General features: G+C 49.2%; 2 protein-coding genes across 6 annotated transcripts in view; one reads left to right on the top strand and one right to left on the bottom strand.

Moving 5' to 3' along the window:
* Positions 1-1,036, top strand: part of pgam5 (PGAM family member 5, serine/threonine protein phosphatase, mitochondrial) — a 4,444-nt gene extending 3,408 nt beyond the window's left edge. For both annotated transcript variants that reach the window (XM_053653744.1, XM_053653743.1), the window contains exon 6: positions 1-1,036. This exon is cut by the window's left edge and continues 328 nt beyond it. The gene's annotated coding sequence lies outside the window, so the exon portion shown is untranslated.
* Positions 1,037-1,252: 216 nt separating this feature from the next.
* On the bottom strand, positions 1,253-13,062 carry ankle2 (ankyrin repeat and LEM domain containing 2). Of its 4 annotated transcripts, none has more exons than XM_053653733.1 (13): positions 10,071-13,062; positions 9,047-9,423; positions 7,214-7,408; positions 6,910-7,103; positions 5,660-5,848; positions 5,453-5,575; positions 5,275-5,347; positions 4,960-5,129; positions 4,724-4,830; positions 4,447-4,637; positions 3,709-4,288; positions 3,486-3,617; positions 1,253-2,591 (listed from the first exon to the last, which is right to left on the bottom strand). In XM_053653733.1, exons 1-13 carry the CDS (start codon positions 10,253-10,255, stop codon positions 2,378-2,380), a joined length of 2,730 nt encoding a protein of 909 aa, XP_053509708.1. In that variant the 5' UTR covers positions 10,256-13,062; the 3' UTR covers positions 1,253-2,377. The 4 variants fall into 4 exon arrangements, with proteins under 4 accessions (XP_053509708.1, XP_053509709.1, XP_053509711.1 ...); XM_053653734.1 differs by having other exon boundaries at positions 9,047-9,420; XM_053653736.1 differs by having other exon boundaries at positions 10,383-13,062.
* Positions 13,063-13,124: the final 62 nt, after the last annotated feature.

The raw sequence follows: 13,124 nt of genomic DNA, 5'->3' as shown, positions 1-13,124 counted from the left end.
TTCAGCATTGGTTCATCTTTGTCCTGAACGGTTTCTGGTTCAGTTTTTATCTCTTTTCCGTTTGGACTCTGACTCGGGTTCAGAGTCATTTCACGTCTCATGTTTGGATTCCGTTTTGGTGCCTACACGGTTCTGATCCGATTCTGATTCACAGTATCCGATCTGATTCAGATTTCGTTCTTTTCTCTATTCCGATTTGGTCCTGATTTGGTTCTAGAGTGATTCCGAGCACTCGGTACGTTCGGCTGCTCAAACCCGAATCCCGGTCTGAAGTTTGTACCATTCGAAGCGATTAAATCTCTTCAGCACGTTGTGACAGATCTGCGGTATATCTGATCAAATCCCTGTCCTGAATTCTCCTTGGCTTAACTCCTTCAGTGTGTTTACAGCGTGTTTACAGCGTGTTTGTGTTGTGGTGGTGGTGTGTGTGTGTGTGTGTGTGGGTACAGTATTGGTGTTTTTATATCCTATTGTACGAGTCTGGATTAACGAGGAAGCGTTAGTGATTGTTCTTCCTGAATGCAGACTCGGTTCATAAACGAGAGAAAACCAGCATGGTGTTTATATTTATCTGGATCTGTTTATTTCACTTTAGAACCCCGATCGGGACGCTTTTCAGGAAATACCGACTCCTGATCGTTCTTTTTAAACAGCGAGGTGCAGAAACACATAAAAACCCAGAGGCCTTGATGTGGATCAGGAGATCTGCTCGTCTGTCCCTCAATCCCATAATGCTCTTCAGAGAGCGTGAACATGCGACGAGGGAAAATCCCAAATCTCGCGCTCCTCCGGCGTTCCGTCAGTTCAGTGATTTTATTTTAATCCAGATGTTTCATGTCTCGGTCAGTATCAGCACACACCTCGACCTTAAATCCAGATGTTGTTCTGAAAGCCAGCACTCGGGGTGTGTGAGATGTCATGTACGGATCGCGCTCGTCAGCAGGAGAACACGGCCGGGATTGGGATCAGTCATGTCTGGACACTTTGTTGCAGTTTTCTTTGTTGTGACTTCAATTAAATTCTAACTTCAGATTCAGCAGTGTGTGTGTGTGTGTGTGTTTAATTCACGTTAACGTCTCGAACGTTCCATTCGTCTTCCTCTTCTGCACATTTCAGTCTGGATTCCTCTACCGTACGACTTTAATCTGAAATCAGACCCAGACCCACCTGTACATTATAGTGACTGTAATCAGTGTGGAATTCACGCCTCAGATCTCAGATCAGGAGCGAGATATTCAGACCAAACTTGTGTTACTGCGTGCGTCTCGACCTCCGGAACCAACGCCCTGGCACGCAGTGACCACACACTCCATCTGAATGAAGACATTACCATCGGTTTAATGAGATGCTGCGCACTTTATTTCTGTTCCTCAGTAGTACATCAAAGAACTTTTCTCCTCTGCCGAGAGATAAAACAGGGCGAGTCATGCAACAGGGTGAGAACGTACACGAGAATTAAAATAACAAGCGTCTCTCACTCGCGCACACACACACCCATTCACTACAGTCTCTTATTCTCCACAGAAACATGCTCCGAGTGTGTGTGTGTGTGTTCAACATCAAAAAGGCACTAACGAAGCTCAGGACCACACCTAAATAATAATAATAATAATAATAAAAGACCTGTAATTAAAATGTGCTTTTCCTGTGTGACGGGATTAGACGTGGCCTACTGCTGGAAAAAAAGAAGGAAGAAAAAGAAGTAGAGTCACGGGTGTGTGATTCGTTGTGCTGTTTACACTCTGAACAAAGAATGTGCTGGTTTTGATAACCCCGCCCCCTACCACAGGCCACGCCCCTCCACTACAACAATATTGTGCGTGTTGATGTGTGATGTAAACGATGATGGTCTTTACTGTGCGTGTCGAAATACACCACGCTTACGAGTAAGCAACATTTATTACTGAACTGAAATAGAACTCCGTAAGACAGTGCTCCAGTTATTGACCAGCAGGAGGCGCTGTGAGGGACCAGGAGGACACCAGCACCAGGAACGGTCCCGTTTCTTCTCCACAGAAGGTTGTGCTACTGAGTTACACCGCATCATTCATTCATTCATTCATTCATTATTTTCCTTTATTCAGCTAGATTTCTCTAACAGGTCAGAATACCGTGTGAATTTAAATATTTCTGCATCACCCATAAATAATTACGGATACAAATCCACACCCATACGTACATGTACATACGCGCACACACACATATATATATATATATATATAAGAAAAGGACAACGGTTTAAAAATATACACTACAGCGTACCAGTTCTGTTCACTCTAAACGTTTTTTTCCCGCAGTACAGTTCTGCTGCAGCGGTGGAGCTCCGTGTGTCTGAGATGGACAGACGCCGGGACACAGAGTCCACGCCAAGCGTTTGTTAAATCGGCGAGTCTCCTAAGTGCTTGAGCCGGATGCGCTGGATGTAACTGGTATGGGCGGGGCTGTAGCTGCAGTGGGCGGGGCTGTAGCGTCCGGGACTGGTGCAGTCCGGCGAGTAGGCGTGTCGGGCCGGACTGTAACGACTCACAGGAGAACCGGGAGTCAAAGACTGGAATCTGGAGTGAGTCTTTAACACAGCTGGAGTCTGCCAACTGCAACACACACACACACACACCACACGCTAACACATGCTAACATAAACCAGCTAACGTTACTCTCCATGTAATGTTAACGATAGCCAGTTGTTTGTTAACGACGCTAACACACTGCAGTGTTATAAACCACCTCCTAATGGCCACCATGCATCTCCATTCAGCCCGGGTCCTGTCAGATACATGCAGTAGTGTCACTAATAACTATTCACCTGTTCATGCTTTTAATAAATCTCTCTGTCCTGACACCAGATCAGTGAATTTAAACTAATGCTGCATTCAGAGTATAAGGAGTGTGTGTGTGTGTGTGTGTATCTTAGCACTTGTTATTAACACTTAGCACTGTTTTATTAGTCATTGTCAGACAGTGTTTGATAACTAAAATACCCCCACCCCTCTCTCTCTCTCTCTCAATTTATTTATTTATTTACTTATTTATTTATTTATCTTTAAACCACGCCGTGGTATCGACTTCGGTATGGAGTATCGTGTACTTTTGGTGGTATCAGTACCGACTACTAGATTTTTGGTATCGTGACATCCCTAGTAGCTAGTTAGCATGGTGGTAGCTAGTTAGCATGGTGGTAGCTAGTTAGCATGGTAACAGCTAGTTAGCGTGGTGGTAGCTAGTTAGCGTGGTAACGGCTAGTTAGCGTGGTAACGGCTAGTTAGCGTGGTAACGGCTAGTTAGTGTGGTGGTAGCTAGTTAATGGTAGTAGCTAGTTAGCGTGGTGGTAGCTAGCTAGCATGGTGGTAGCTAGTTAGCGTGGTGGTAGCTACTTAATGGTAACCGCTAGTTAGCATGGTAACAGCTAGTTAGCATGGTGGTGAGCTGCTCTCACACTCAGTGCCCATGTGTGTAGGCAGTGTAGGGGGCGTGGCCGACATACACACCTCCGCATCTCTGCGCTGGTGTACGACTCGATGGTGCTTTTCCACTTGTGAATGCTGGGATATTTGAGCGGGTCGATTTCGACTCCTCCCACTGCAGCAAAAACATCACGGTCCAGTCTGGAGGGAGCGTCTCTGTGTGGAGACACGCAGGAGAACAACGCCAACGTCAAACACACTAACTCACAACACAACACAACACAACGCCCACGGCTGGCTGACTCACCCCTCAATGAACAGCCCTTTCCTGATTCGAGGGGGCGTGGTCAGGATGAGGTCATTCGACCGCTCCAATGATCTATAAGATCCAGAGGTGGAGGAGGAGGCGGAGCTTGTGTGATCCCATGATCTGGAGCGCGAACAGAGCAATCGCTCGCTGTTTGATCCCAATCGAGTCCTCGCTCTCTGCTCCTCCTCCTCCATGCCCTCCTGCGCCAGGAAGTACTCGTCCGAACTCGTGCTCGAAAGCTCCGCCCCTTCCTGTTCACCTCCCACCGGGTGCTCGCGCAGCGTCATACGCTCGAACTCCGCCATCAGGTTGGAGATGGGCGATGGCGGGCAGGAAGAGGCGGGGTTTCGTGGCTCAATCAGGGCGGAGTCTTGTGAGACAGGCAGGATGTGGAAGCCCCGCCCACCCAGGTCGTCTTTAGAGCAGCAGGAGGCAGAGGAGGAAGAGGAGGAAGCGGAGGAGGACGAGATGCTGGTGAGCGCCGCGTTCTGTCGGTTCTTGATCTCCTCCAGCGAGATATCGGTCTCGTCCAGGAACGCTCCGACCGACACCGAGTTACTGAACAACTTCTGCTTTCCTGAAACGTTTTCACACGCACACACGTCACACACACGTGCAAGCACAAAACACCTTCCTCCACCTGCACCTATAGTACACCTACATCTCTCCAGCGTCTGTGTGTGTGTGTGTGTGTGTGTGTGTGTGTGTGTGTGTGTGTGTGTGTGTTCTCTTTACCCGGGGACGGAGTTCTGAACTTGTTGCTGTTATTGAGTTCTCCAGCCTGGTCTCGAGCGCGCTCACTGAAGTCCTTCTTGCTCAGGAACTCCTCCAATCGCCACAGACCCTCTACTGACACCAAGTCCACAAAACTGTCCAAGAAATCCCAGTACTCAGCCCAGGGGTGGCCCAGCTCATGCGCCAGGTCTCTACAGGTGACACACACACACACACACAGTGCGGTGAGGTTAACTGTACGAGTACACACACACACGATGGCTCTCTCCACACTGACCTGCCGACTCGCTCCGCTCCACGCTCGGGGTCCGACTTGAGGATGTGGTGGAAATGCTCCGCCCGCTCTCTAGGGGGCGTCTTCCACACACGCCTGAACTCGTCCGCCTGACAGACGCAAATATACACACAGCGCTGTAACGCTGAGATCTTTGTGACACGCAAAAAGCAAAGAGACGTAACTGTGCAGAGGTAAAGACAAAGAGAGAATGACTGAGAGATTGTGACTCGACTCACTTTAGAGGGGCTCAGGGGGCCGGCGAAGGCCCTCACCGCCATCACGGGTTCCCGGGGGCTTCTGGGTAATTGCAGTGAGCGGTGTTCCATCGGCTCAGGTGACCAGCGGGCGCCGATCACGGGCTGGGCGGAGTTATCGGCTGCTCGGAGGAGGGGCACGTAACACCGGTCTACGACCAATCAGAAACAGGCTCAGGAACGTCATCAAAACAGTCACGTGTTTGAATACATACATAAATAAATAAATAAACAAACAAACAAACTCTAATCAGTTATGCTGTGAAAAGGTGAAAATTAAAATAAATAAACGATCACCTTCCAGATACTCCGTGATCTTCTGCTTGATGTCTGGGATTTTGTTTTTTTCCTTCATTCGCTCACAAATAATCTGGAATTAGAGACACGACTAGAAGACTGCAGCAGGTACAACAAAGCCATGTTTCACACACACAACCGTGTTCTACAGGCCGCAAAGCACTGTGGGTAAACGCACCTCGCAGGGTCGCTGGTCGTATTTGTTCTTCCTGTGTTTGTCGATGTGGGGATGAGAGCAGAGGACGTTCACCACGGCCGCACAACCGAACTTACACGCAAAGTGTAGCGGAGTCTCGAAGCACTGAACACACAACAAACCACGTTTAAAACACACACACACACACACACACACACACCGACGCTGACGTCACGCATCACGACTCACGGCTTTATCGGGCGTGTTGAGGTACAGGTCCACGATGTAGCGGATGCGCTGGTGCAGCATGCTCTCCGTATCGTCGGGATACATGAGGCGCATGAAGTCCGGATTCTCCAGCGTGTCGAGCAGCAGCTGAGCCACGCCCGCCTGGTTCTCCTTCGCTGCAACGTGCATCACATTATACCTGCAGCCCTCCTACAACACACACACACACACACACCCACACACACACACGTAAAACCATGTAAGAAACTACCCCAGTATCCAGCAGGATGCTGCTGCTGTGAGGTCCGAGGTGCTTCCACGTACTGAAGAAACAGCTGAGACGTTCCCACACCCAGGTGGACCCTCGCTACTGCAGAGAAGCTAAGCTAAGCTAAAATGCCCACAGGTTGGCACAACTGGGCTCGCAGTCAAGTCAGTAAACTTATCATATCACCCGTCTAAAAATAGATGAAACCCCCAGCTGTTGGCTCTCACAAACAGAGAGGTCCGCCATGCCAGGAACTAGAGGACCGCAACATCTGACATTTCCCACCAGCACTTCCAGTGGCCGAGGTCAACACCACGCAGCAGCTCTGCCGAGTTTCCAAAACCCGCCGTTCAGCTCCACCGTTCAGCTCCACCGTAACGGTACCTAAAGAGACGGGTCCCTCCGAGCTCCACCGTAACGGTACCTAAAGAGACGGGTCCCTCCGAGCTCCACCGTAACGGTACCTAAAGAGACGGGTCCCTCCGAGCTCCACCGTAACGGTACCTAAAGAGACGGGTCCCTCCGATCTCCACCGTAACGGTACCTAAAGAGACGGGTCCCTCCGAGCTCCACCGTAACGGTACCTAAAGAGACGGGTCCCTCCGATCTCCACCGTAACGGTACCTAAAGAGACGGGTCCCTCCGAGCTCCACCGTAACGGTACCTAAAGAGACGGGTCCCTCCGATCTCCACCGTAACGGTACCTAAAGAGACGGGTCCCTCCGATCTCCACCGTAACGGTACCTAAAGAGACGGGTCCCTCCGAGCTCCACCGTAACGGTACCTAAAGAGACGGGTCCCTCCGATCTCCACCGTAACGGTACCTAAAGAGACGGGTCCCTCCGAGCTCCACCGTAATGGTACCTAAAGAGACGGGTCCCTCCGAGCTCCACCGTAACGGTAACGGACTTAGAGACAGATTCAATACGTGTAATAAAAACAGCCGACACACTAAGGCGGCGAATACGGCGAGGAGCGTGTTGATTACGCAGCGCGCTCTGACCTGCAGCACGGTGGGGTTGTCTCCGGAGCCGATGAGGTAGCGCGGGTTGCTCCACACCAGCTCGGTGAAGGCAACCTCGTCACCTCGCTCCACACACACTCGCAGCCTCGCCGTCAGGTCCTGAGGACGAGGACTCTTGAAGCTGTTCGCCTTTTCCCGGTTCGTCCCGTCCGTCTCCGCCAGAGACGAGCCCTCTGATGGACAGACAGACAGAGAGACAGACAGACAGACAGAGAGAGAGAGAGAGGTTGGTATTGGATGCTGGAAAGAAGTCGTGTGTGAAGGAACAGGAAGTGCGTCTCACCTTTGCCGAAGACGAGGGCAGTCTTCACGGGCGACACGCAGGGGGCGCACTTGCTCGGGGAGGGGAAGTAATCACAGAGTCCCTTGGCGAACTTCTCAGCATCCTCTCGAGTAGAGAAGGCCTTGAAGCGAGCGCCCTTCATCATCTTCACCGCCTGCAGAGCCTCCTTCTTATCCATGTACACGTGAACCTTTTCTGCAGCACACAGTAACCCCTCGTTATGAATCTCTCTATAATTAAACATCATACACGTGAACCCTTTCTGCAGCACACAGTAACCCCTCGTTATGAATCTCTCTATAATTAAACATCATACACGTGAACCCTTTCTGCAGCACACGGTAACCCCTCGTTACGAATCTCTCTATAATCAAACATCATACACGTGAACCCTTTCTGCAGCACACGGTAACCCCTCGTTATGAATCTCTCTATAATCATACATCGTACACGTGAACCCTTTCTGCAGCACACGGTAACCCCTCGTTACGAATCTCTCTATAATCAAACATCGTACACGTGAACCCTTTCTGCAGCACACGGTAACCCCTCGTTACGAATCTCTCTATAATCATACATCGTACACGTGAACCCTTTCTGCAGCACACGGTAACCCCTCGTTACGAATCTCTCTATAATCAAACATCGTACACGTGAACCCTTTCTGCAGCACACGGTAACCCCTCGTTACGAATCTCTCTATAATCATACATCGTACACGTGAACCCTTTCTGCAGCACACGGTAACCCCTCGTTACGAATCTCTCTATAATCAAACATCGTACACGTGAACCCTTTCTGCAGCACACGGTAACCCCTCGTTATGAATCTCTCTATAATCATACATCGTACACGTGAACCCTTTCTGCAGCACACGGTAACCCCTCGTTACGAATCTCTCTATAATCATACATCGTACACGTGAACCCTTTCTGCAGCACACGGTAACCCCTCGTTACGAATCTCTCTATAATCAAACATCGTACACGTGAACCCTTTCTGCAGCACACGGTAACCCCTCGTTACGAATCTCTCTATAATCATACATCGTACACGTGAACCCTTTCTGCAGCACACGGTAACCCCTCGTTACGAATCTCTCTATAATCATACATCGTACACGTGAACCCTTTCTGCAGCACACGGTAACCCCTCGTTACGAATCTCTCTATAATCAAACATCGTACACGTGAACCCTTTCTGCAGCACACGGTAACCCCTCGTTACGAATCTCTCTATAATCATACATCGTACACGTGAACCCTTTCTGCAGCACACGGTAACCCCTCGTTACGAATCTCTCTATAATCAAACATCGTACACGTGAACCCTTTCTGCAGCACACGGTAACCCCTCGTTACGAATCTCTCTATAATCATACATCGTACACGTGAACCCTTTCTGCAGCACACGGTAACCCCTCGTTACGAATCTCTCTATAATCATACATCGTACACGTGAACCCTTTCTGCAGCACACGGTAACCCCTCGTTACGAATCTCTCTATAATCATACATCGTACACGTGAACCCTTTCTGCAGCACACGGTAACCCCTCGTTACGAATCTCTCTATAATCAAACATCGTACACGTGAACCCTTTCTGCAGCACACGGTAACCCCTCGTTACGAATCTCTCTATAATCATACATCGTACACGTGAACCCTTTCTGCAGCACACGGTAACCCCTCGTTACGAATCTCTCTATAATCATACATCGTACACGTGGTTTATGATCAAGTTCCACCCTTCTCACGTGTGTTGAAGCTGCATTCTGACTCAACGTGTCGGCCATTTTTTAAACAGCGATGAACACTGAGGTTGAGGTCTCACCGTTTCTGGCCAACACGTCCTCCCACAGCGGACACACCCCGTAGTAGAGCGTGGGCGTGGTCTGAGGCGTCCTGTTCGGCGTCTGGACGTCATGCCGTGACGGAGACATGCTCTTCTCGCTCAGTGGCTCCTCCTCAGGCGGGTTGAGACCGAGATGGTACCCGACCTCCCCCTCTTCGGCCGGGGCGGCGGCCGAGCCTCCGGGTTCCGGAGCGGAGAGTCCGGCGTTCCCGACGAGGGCGCGGGCGAGTTTGCGCTCGAACACGGCGCGCGTGGTGGCCGTGATGGGGCCGCACTTCAGGTTCGCTTTGAGGATCTCCTCCCTGAGCTCGTCGGCACTCAGAGACTTCAGCCGAGTCAGAGCGGCCTCCATGCTGCTGAGAAAAGGAAATCGGTTAAAGGCGGCTGTTTTATAAGAAACACATTTTTGTACGCACGCTTCCACGCGTTTCGGTTGGAGAGATGGAACTACTTTTTCACAGGGAGGAATTTATGGTTCTGGGTACCAACGACACCAAAAAGCCTTCATGAACGTGTAAAGAAACCAGAACTACTTTGTACTGTTGGACACACAATAAGAACTTTCTCTGGCGTCTTCACGGCTTTATTTAACAGGAGTACACAGCTGCTGCTTTTCCTCAGAGCAAGGAAACGTGTCGGGATTCCTGTCCGAGCCAATCTCTCTCTCTCTCTCTCTCTCTCTCTCTCTCTCTCTCTGATGCAGTGGAGAGAGATGAAGGAGATAAGATGCCAGAGTACTCCTGGAACCTTTAGTGTGAATGTAAACAGACTGATGGACCTCGTGTACAATGCACACTGTGGACCATCTGCTGCAGATGTCCATGAGAAGACGTGTGAGATCAGACAGACGTGTGAGAGGAGCTGCATGAGTGTCAGACGTGTGAGAAGTTCAGGACGGCACAGCCAGACAGACGTGTCACACCCAGAGTAACGTCAAACAGCGCTTTTGTGCGCGTGGAGGTGACGGTGCCGGCTGATCGGCGGCCCTGTGAGCGTTACTCACCGTTCAGGCCGGATTAAATCCAGCTCCTGTGCTGCACGACGGACAAACACATCCGGGTCCGATGCGCGCCGCAGCTGCTCAGAAAGGACGCACAATGCAATAAGGACACACTGAGACGCGCATTGTTTACAAGCGGCCCCGCGCATGCGCAGTGCACACGCTTCGCTTTCGGCAGTCCTGCGCATGCGCACACCGCGTGTCGCGAGCTCGAGCGGCGGTTTATCCGATTCAAAGCATTATCTTTTGAAACAGTAAAAATCTTTCATAAGATTGCACGTTCGCGCACAAATGAAGCGCCACGGTAGAGCTCACCTTTCCTCCGGAAGTCCTCTGGGTCCGTTAGCGAACTCGTATTAAAATTACACCCGTTACCTTGGACACCACATTTAGCAGCGCTTTATTTCGTGTGTTCTAAAACGTGGCGGTAAAATCCTCAGAATTTCCTCCCGCTGCATCCACAAACCCGGTTCAGTACGAAGTAATACGCTAAAATCCAGAAAAACAGGTTTTCACTCGCCTGAGAAGCTACCCGGTTTAAACTGACAGGGAAGCACGCTTAGCGCACACACGCTCACTTCCGGAAGCTTCTTCTTCGTTATGTTTTCGCGTTAAGAGCCACCTGCGCCTCCTCTGGTCGCGGCTCGTCATTACACCAAACTCATCTTGAATCGGCATTAAAGGTACTCTTTATTTATATAAAAATATCGGTTTTAGCCATGGCCTCAGCTCAAGTGTATTATACGCCTGAGAAAGAAAAAAAAAACAATAATAAATCTACATTACAGCCCAAAATGTGCGCTTGTTTGTATGGGGCGCCTGTCAGTCATTTTATAGACCCACCCTAACATCCTTCAAGTCCGCCCCCACCCAAGTCTGAAATCAGTAGGCACCCCGGTACAGCCCGATAATTCTCCTTCGAGTGAAAAGAAAGAAAAAAAACCCTAAAAAACAACAATAAACTCAAATTAAAACCAAACCAAAATAAATCCTGTCAGTGCTTTTCCAAGTTGGAATCATTTATAAAGAACATGAAGCTGGACACAGAATTAGCAACATTACTCCCGGACAGGTCTGTAAACAAAATCTGTACAAAACTGTTTGAATGACAGCTTCACATAATAAATCATGTTGTTGAAGATAGTACAGTGATGCGTAAAAGTTTTGTATAAATATGACCGAACACGTCATCAAATTTTCACACGAGTCCTAAACGCAGATGAAGAGAACCCAATTAAACAAATGAGACTAAAATATTATACTCAGTCATTTATTTATTGAGGAAAATGATTCAATATTACATCTCTGTGAGCGAACCTTTGCTTTCAGTGTCTGGGGTGAGCCCCTTGTGCAGCAATAACTGCAGTTAAACGTCTAGTTGCTTAGAAGTGACCCTGGGTTCCTTCGTGACCTCACGGACTATTACACGTCTTGCTCTAGGAGTGATCGTTATTGGTCTCCACTCCTGGAGAGTGATAATGGTCTTGAATTTCCTCCATTTGTACACAATCTGTCTGACTGTAGGTTGGAGGAGATGGTTTTGTTACCTTTTCCAGCCTGATGAGCTTCAACAACTATTTTTCCGGAGGTCTCTGTTACTATGGCAGGTTTTTGTGATGTAAAAAACATGAAACTAAGTGAAATCAAGTCAGAACATTTTCTACAACATATAAATATCAGGTGACAAACACCCAGAAATAAAAACACAACGCTCCCAGTACTCAGCTTGCATAAGTGTGCACACCCTTTTAGAATTGGGAACATTTAACTGGAAAAGCCCTGCGCCTCGGAGATCTTACAGAGCAGGTATGGGATCTCGTTACTGAAAAATATCAATCAGGAGAGGCTTACAGAAAACTGTCCAGGGCGTGGGATATACCCTGGAGCACTGTACAGATAATCATCAACACGTGGAGAGGATACGGCACGACAGGGACACTACTAAGAACAGGACGTCCCTCTAAAACCGATGAGAAGATCAGGAGAAAACCGATCCGAGAGGCTGCGGAGAGATCTTCAGCTGGATCTGGAGGGAAAAATAAACAGCTCCAAATACCAGACGATTCTGGAACAAAACCCCACGTCTTCTGCTGAAACCCTTCAGATGAAGAGGACTTTCACCTTTCACCTCCAGATCAACAAAGCAACCGCTTCACCTAAACACGCTCGAGGTTCTGGACCGGTCCGGTCCGAGTCCAGACCTAAATCCAATCCGAGATGTGTGTGGTGACCCGAAGAGGACGGAGTACAGGACATGCCCCGCCCATCTGACAGAGAGAATGAAGAATGGTAGAATACTGCTGAGTGAAGACGCGCCACACTGACGGACTCCGACCCACGAGCACTGGACGCTGGGAGAGAATCGAAAGCTGCTGCAGCAGAGTATTAGTTTAGGGGCGCGCACACGTGCACACGGTTCCCCCGAAAATCATCCTTATTGTTCTTCACTTTAATTAACAGGTAGGAAAGGTTCCGATACGATTCATTATTTTACATCACAAAAACCGGCTATTTCAACAGGGGGGTGTAAACTTTTATACCCACTGTATAATATTTTACATACTGTTTGAAATATTGCATAATGCACCTTTAAATGTAAAAAAAAGAGAATATATATAATAAAAAGGAAGCGATGGCTCTGTCCACATGGGATTTCACTCACTCACTCACGGACTGACCCTGAACTCCATGAAGGCACTTCACTGCGTTCTGTCTGAGGCTCGCACATCTCACCTGGACCGAGCCTCCTGTAAAGGACACGGACCCCCAGCACCAGGACGCCCCCGTCCTGCCCTCAGCCAGTGGAACGACCCGCGCCTGACTGGAGAACAGCTGAGCCACCAGCACACCGGTACCTTTTGATGGAGAATGCTAAGCGCTTCAGACACCACAAAAGTATTCACCCCCCCCCCCCCCCCACTGAGAAATCAATGCGATTCGTTTCTATCAGAAGTCACATGATCTCAATATCAACACATGTTCCTGAAAACAAAAAAACAACAACCCAGAGCTTGTTAGAGAAGGAGCCGTCAGAACGAGTGTGTGTTTCTGGATTTG

This window comes from Ictalurus furcatus, chromosome 22 (assembly GCF_023375685.1).
Source record: "Ictalurus furcatus strain D&B chromosome 22, Billie_1.0, whole genome shotgun sequence".
Taxonomy (NCBI): Eukaryota; Metazoa; Chordata; class Actinopteri; order Siluriformes; family Ictaluridae; genus Ictalurus; species Ictalurus furcatus.
This window is presented reverse-complemented; position numbering and strand designations above follow the sequence as displayed.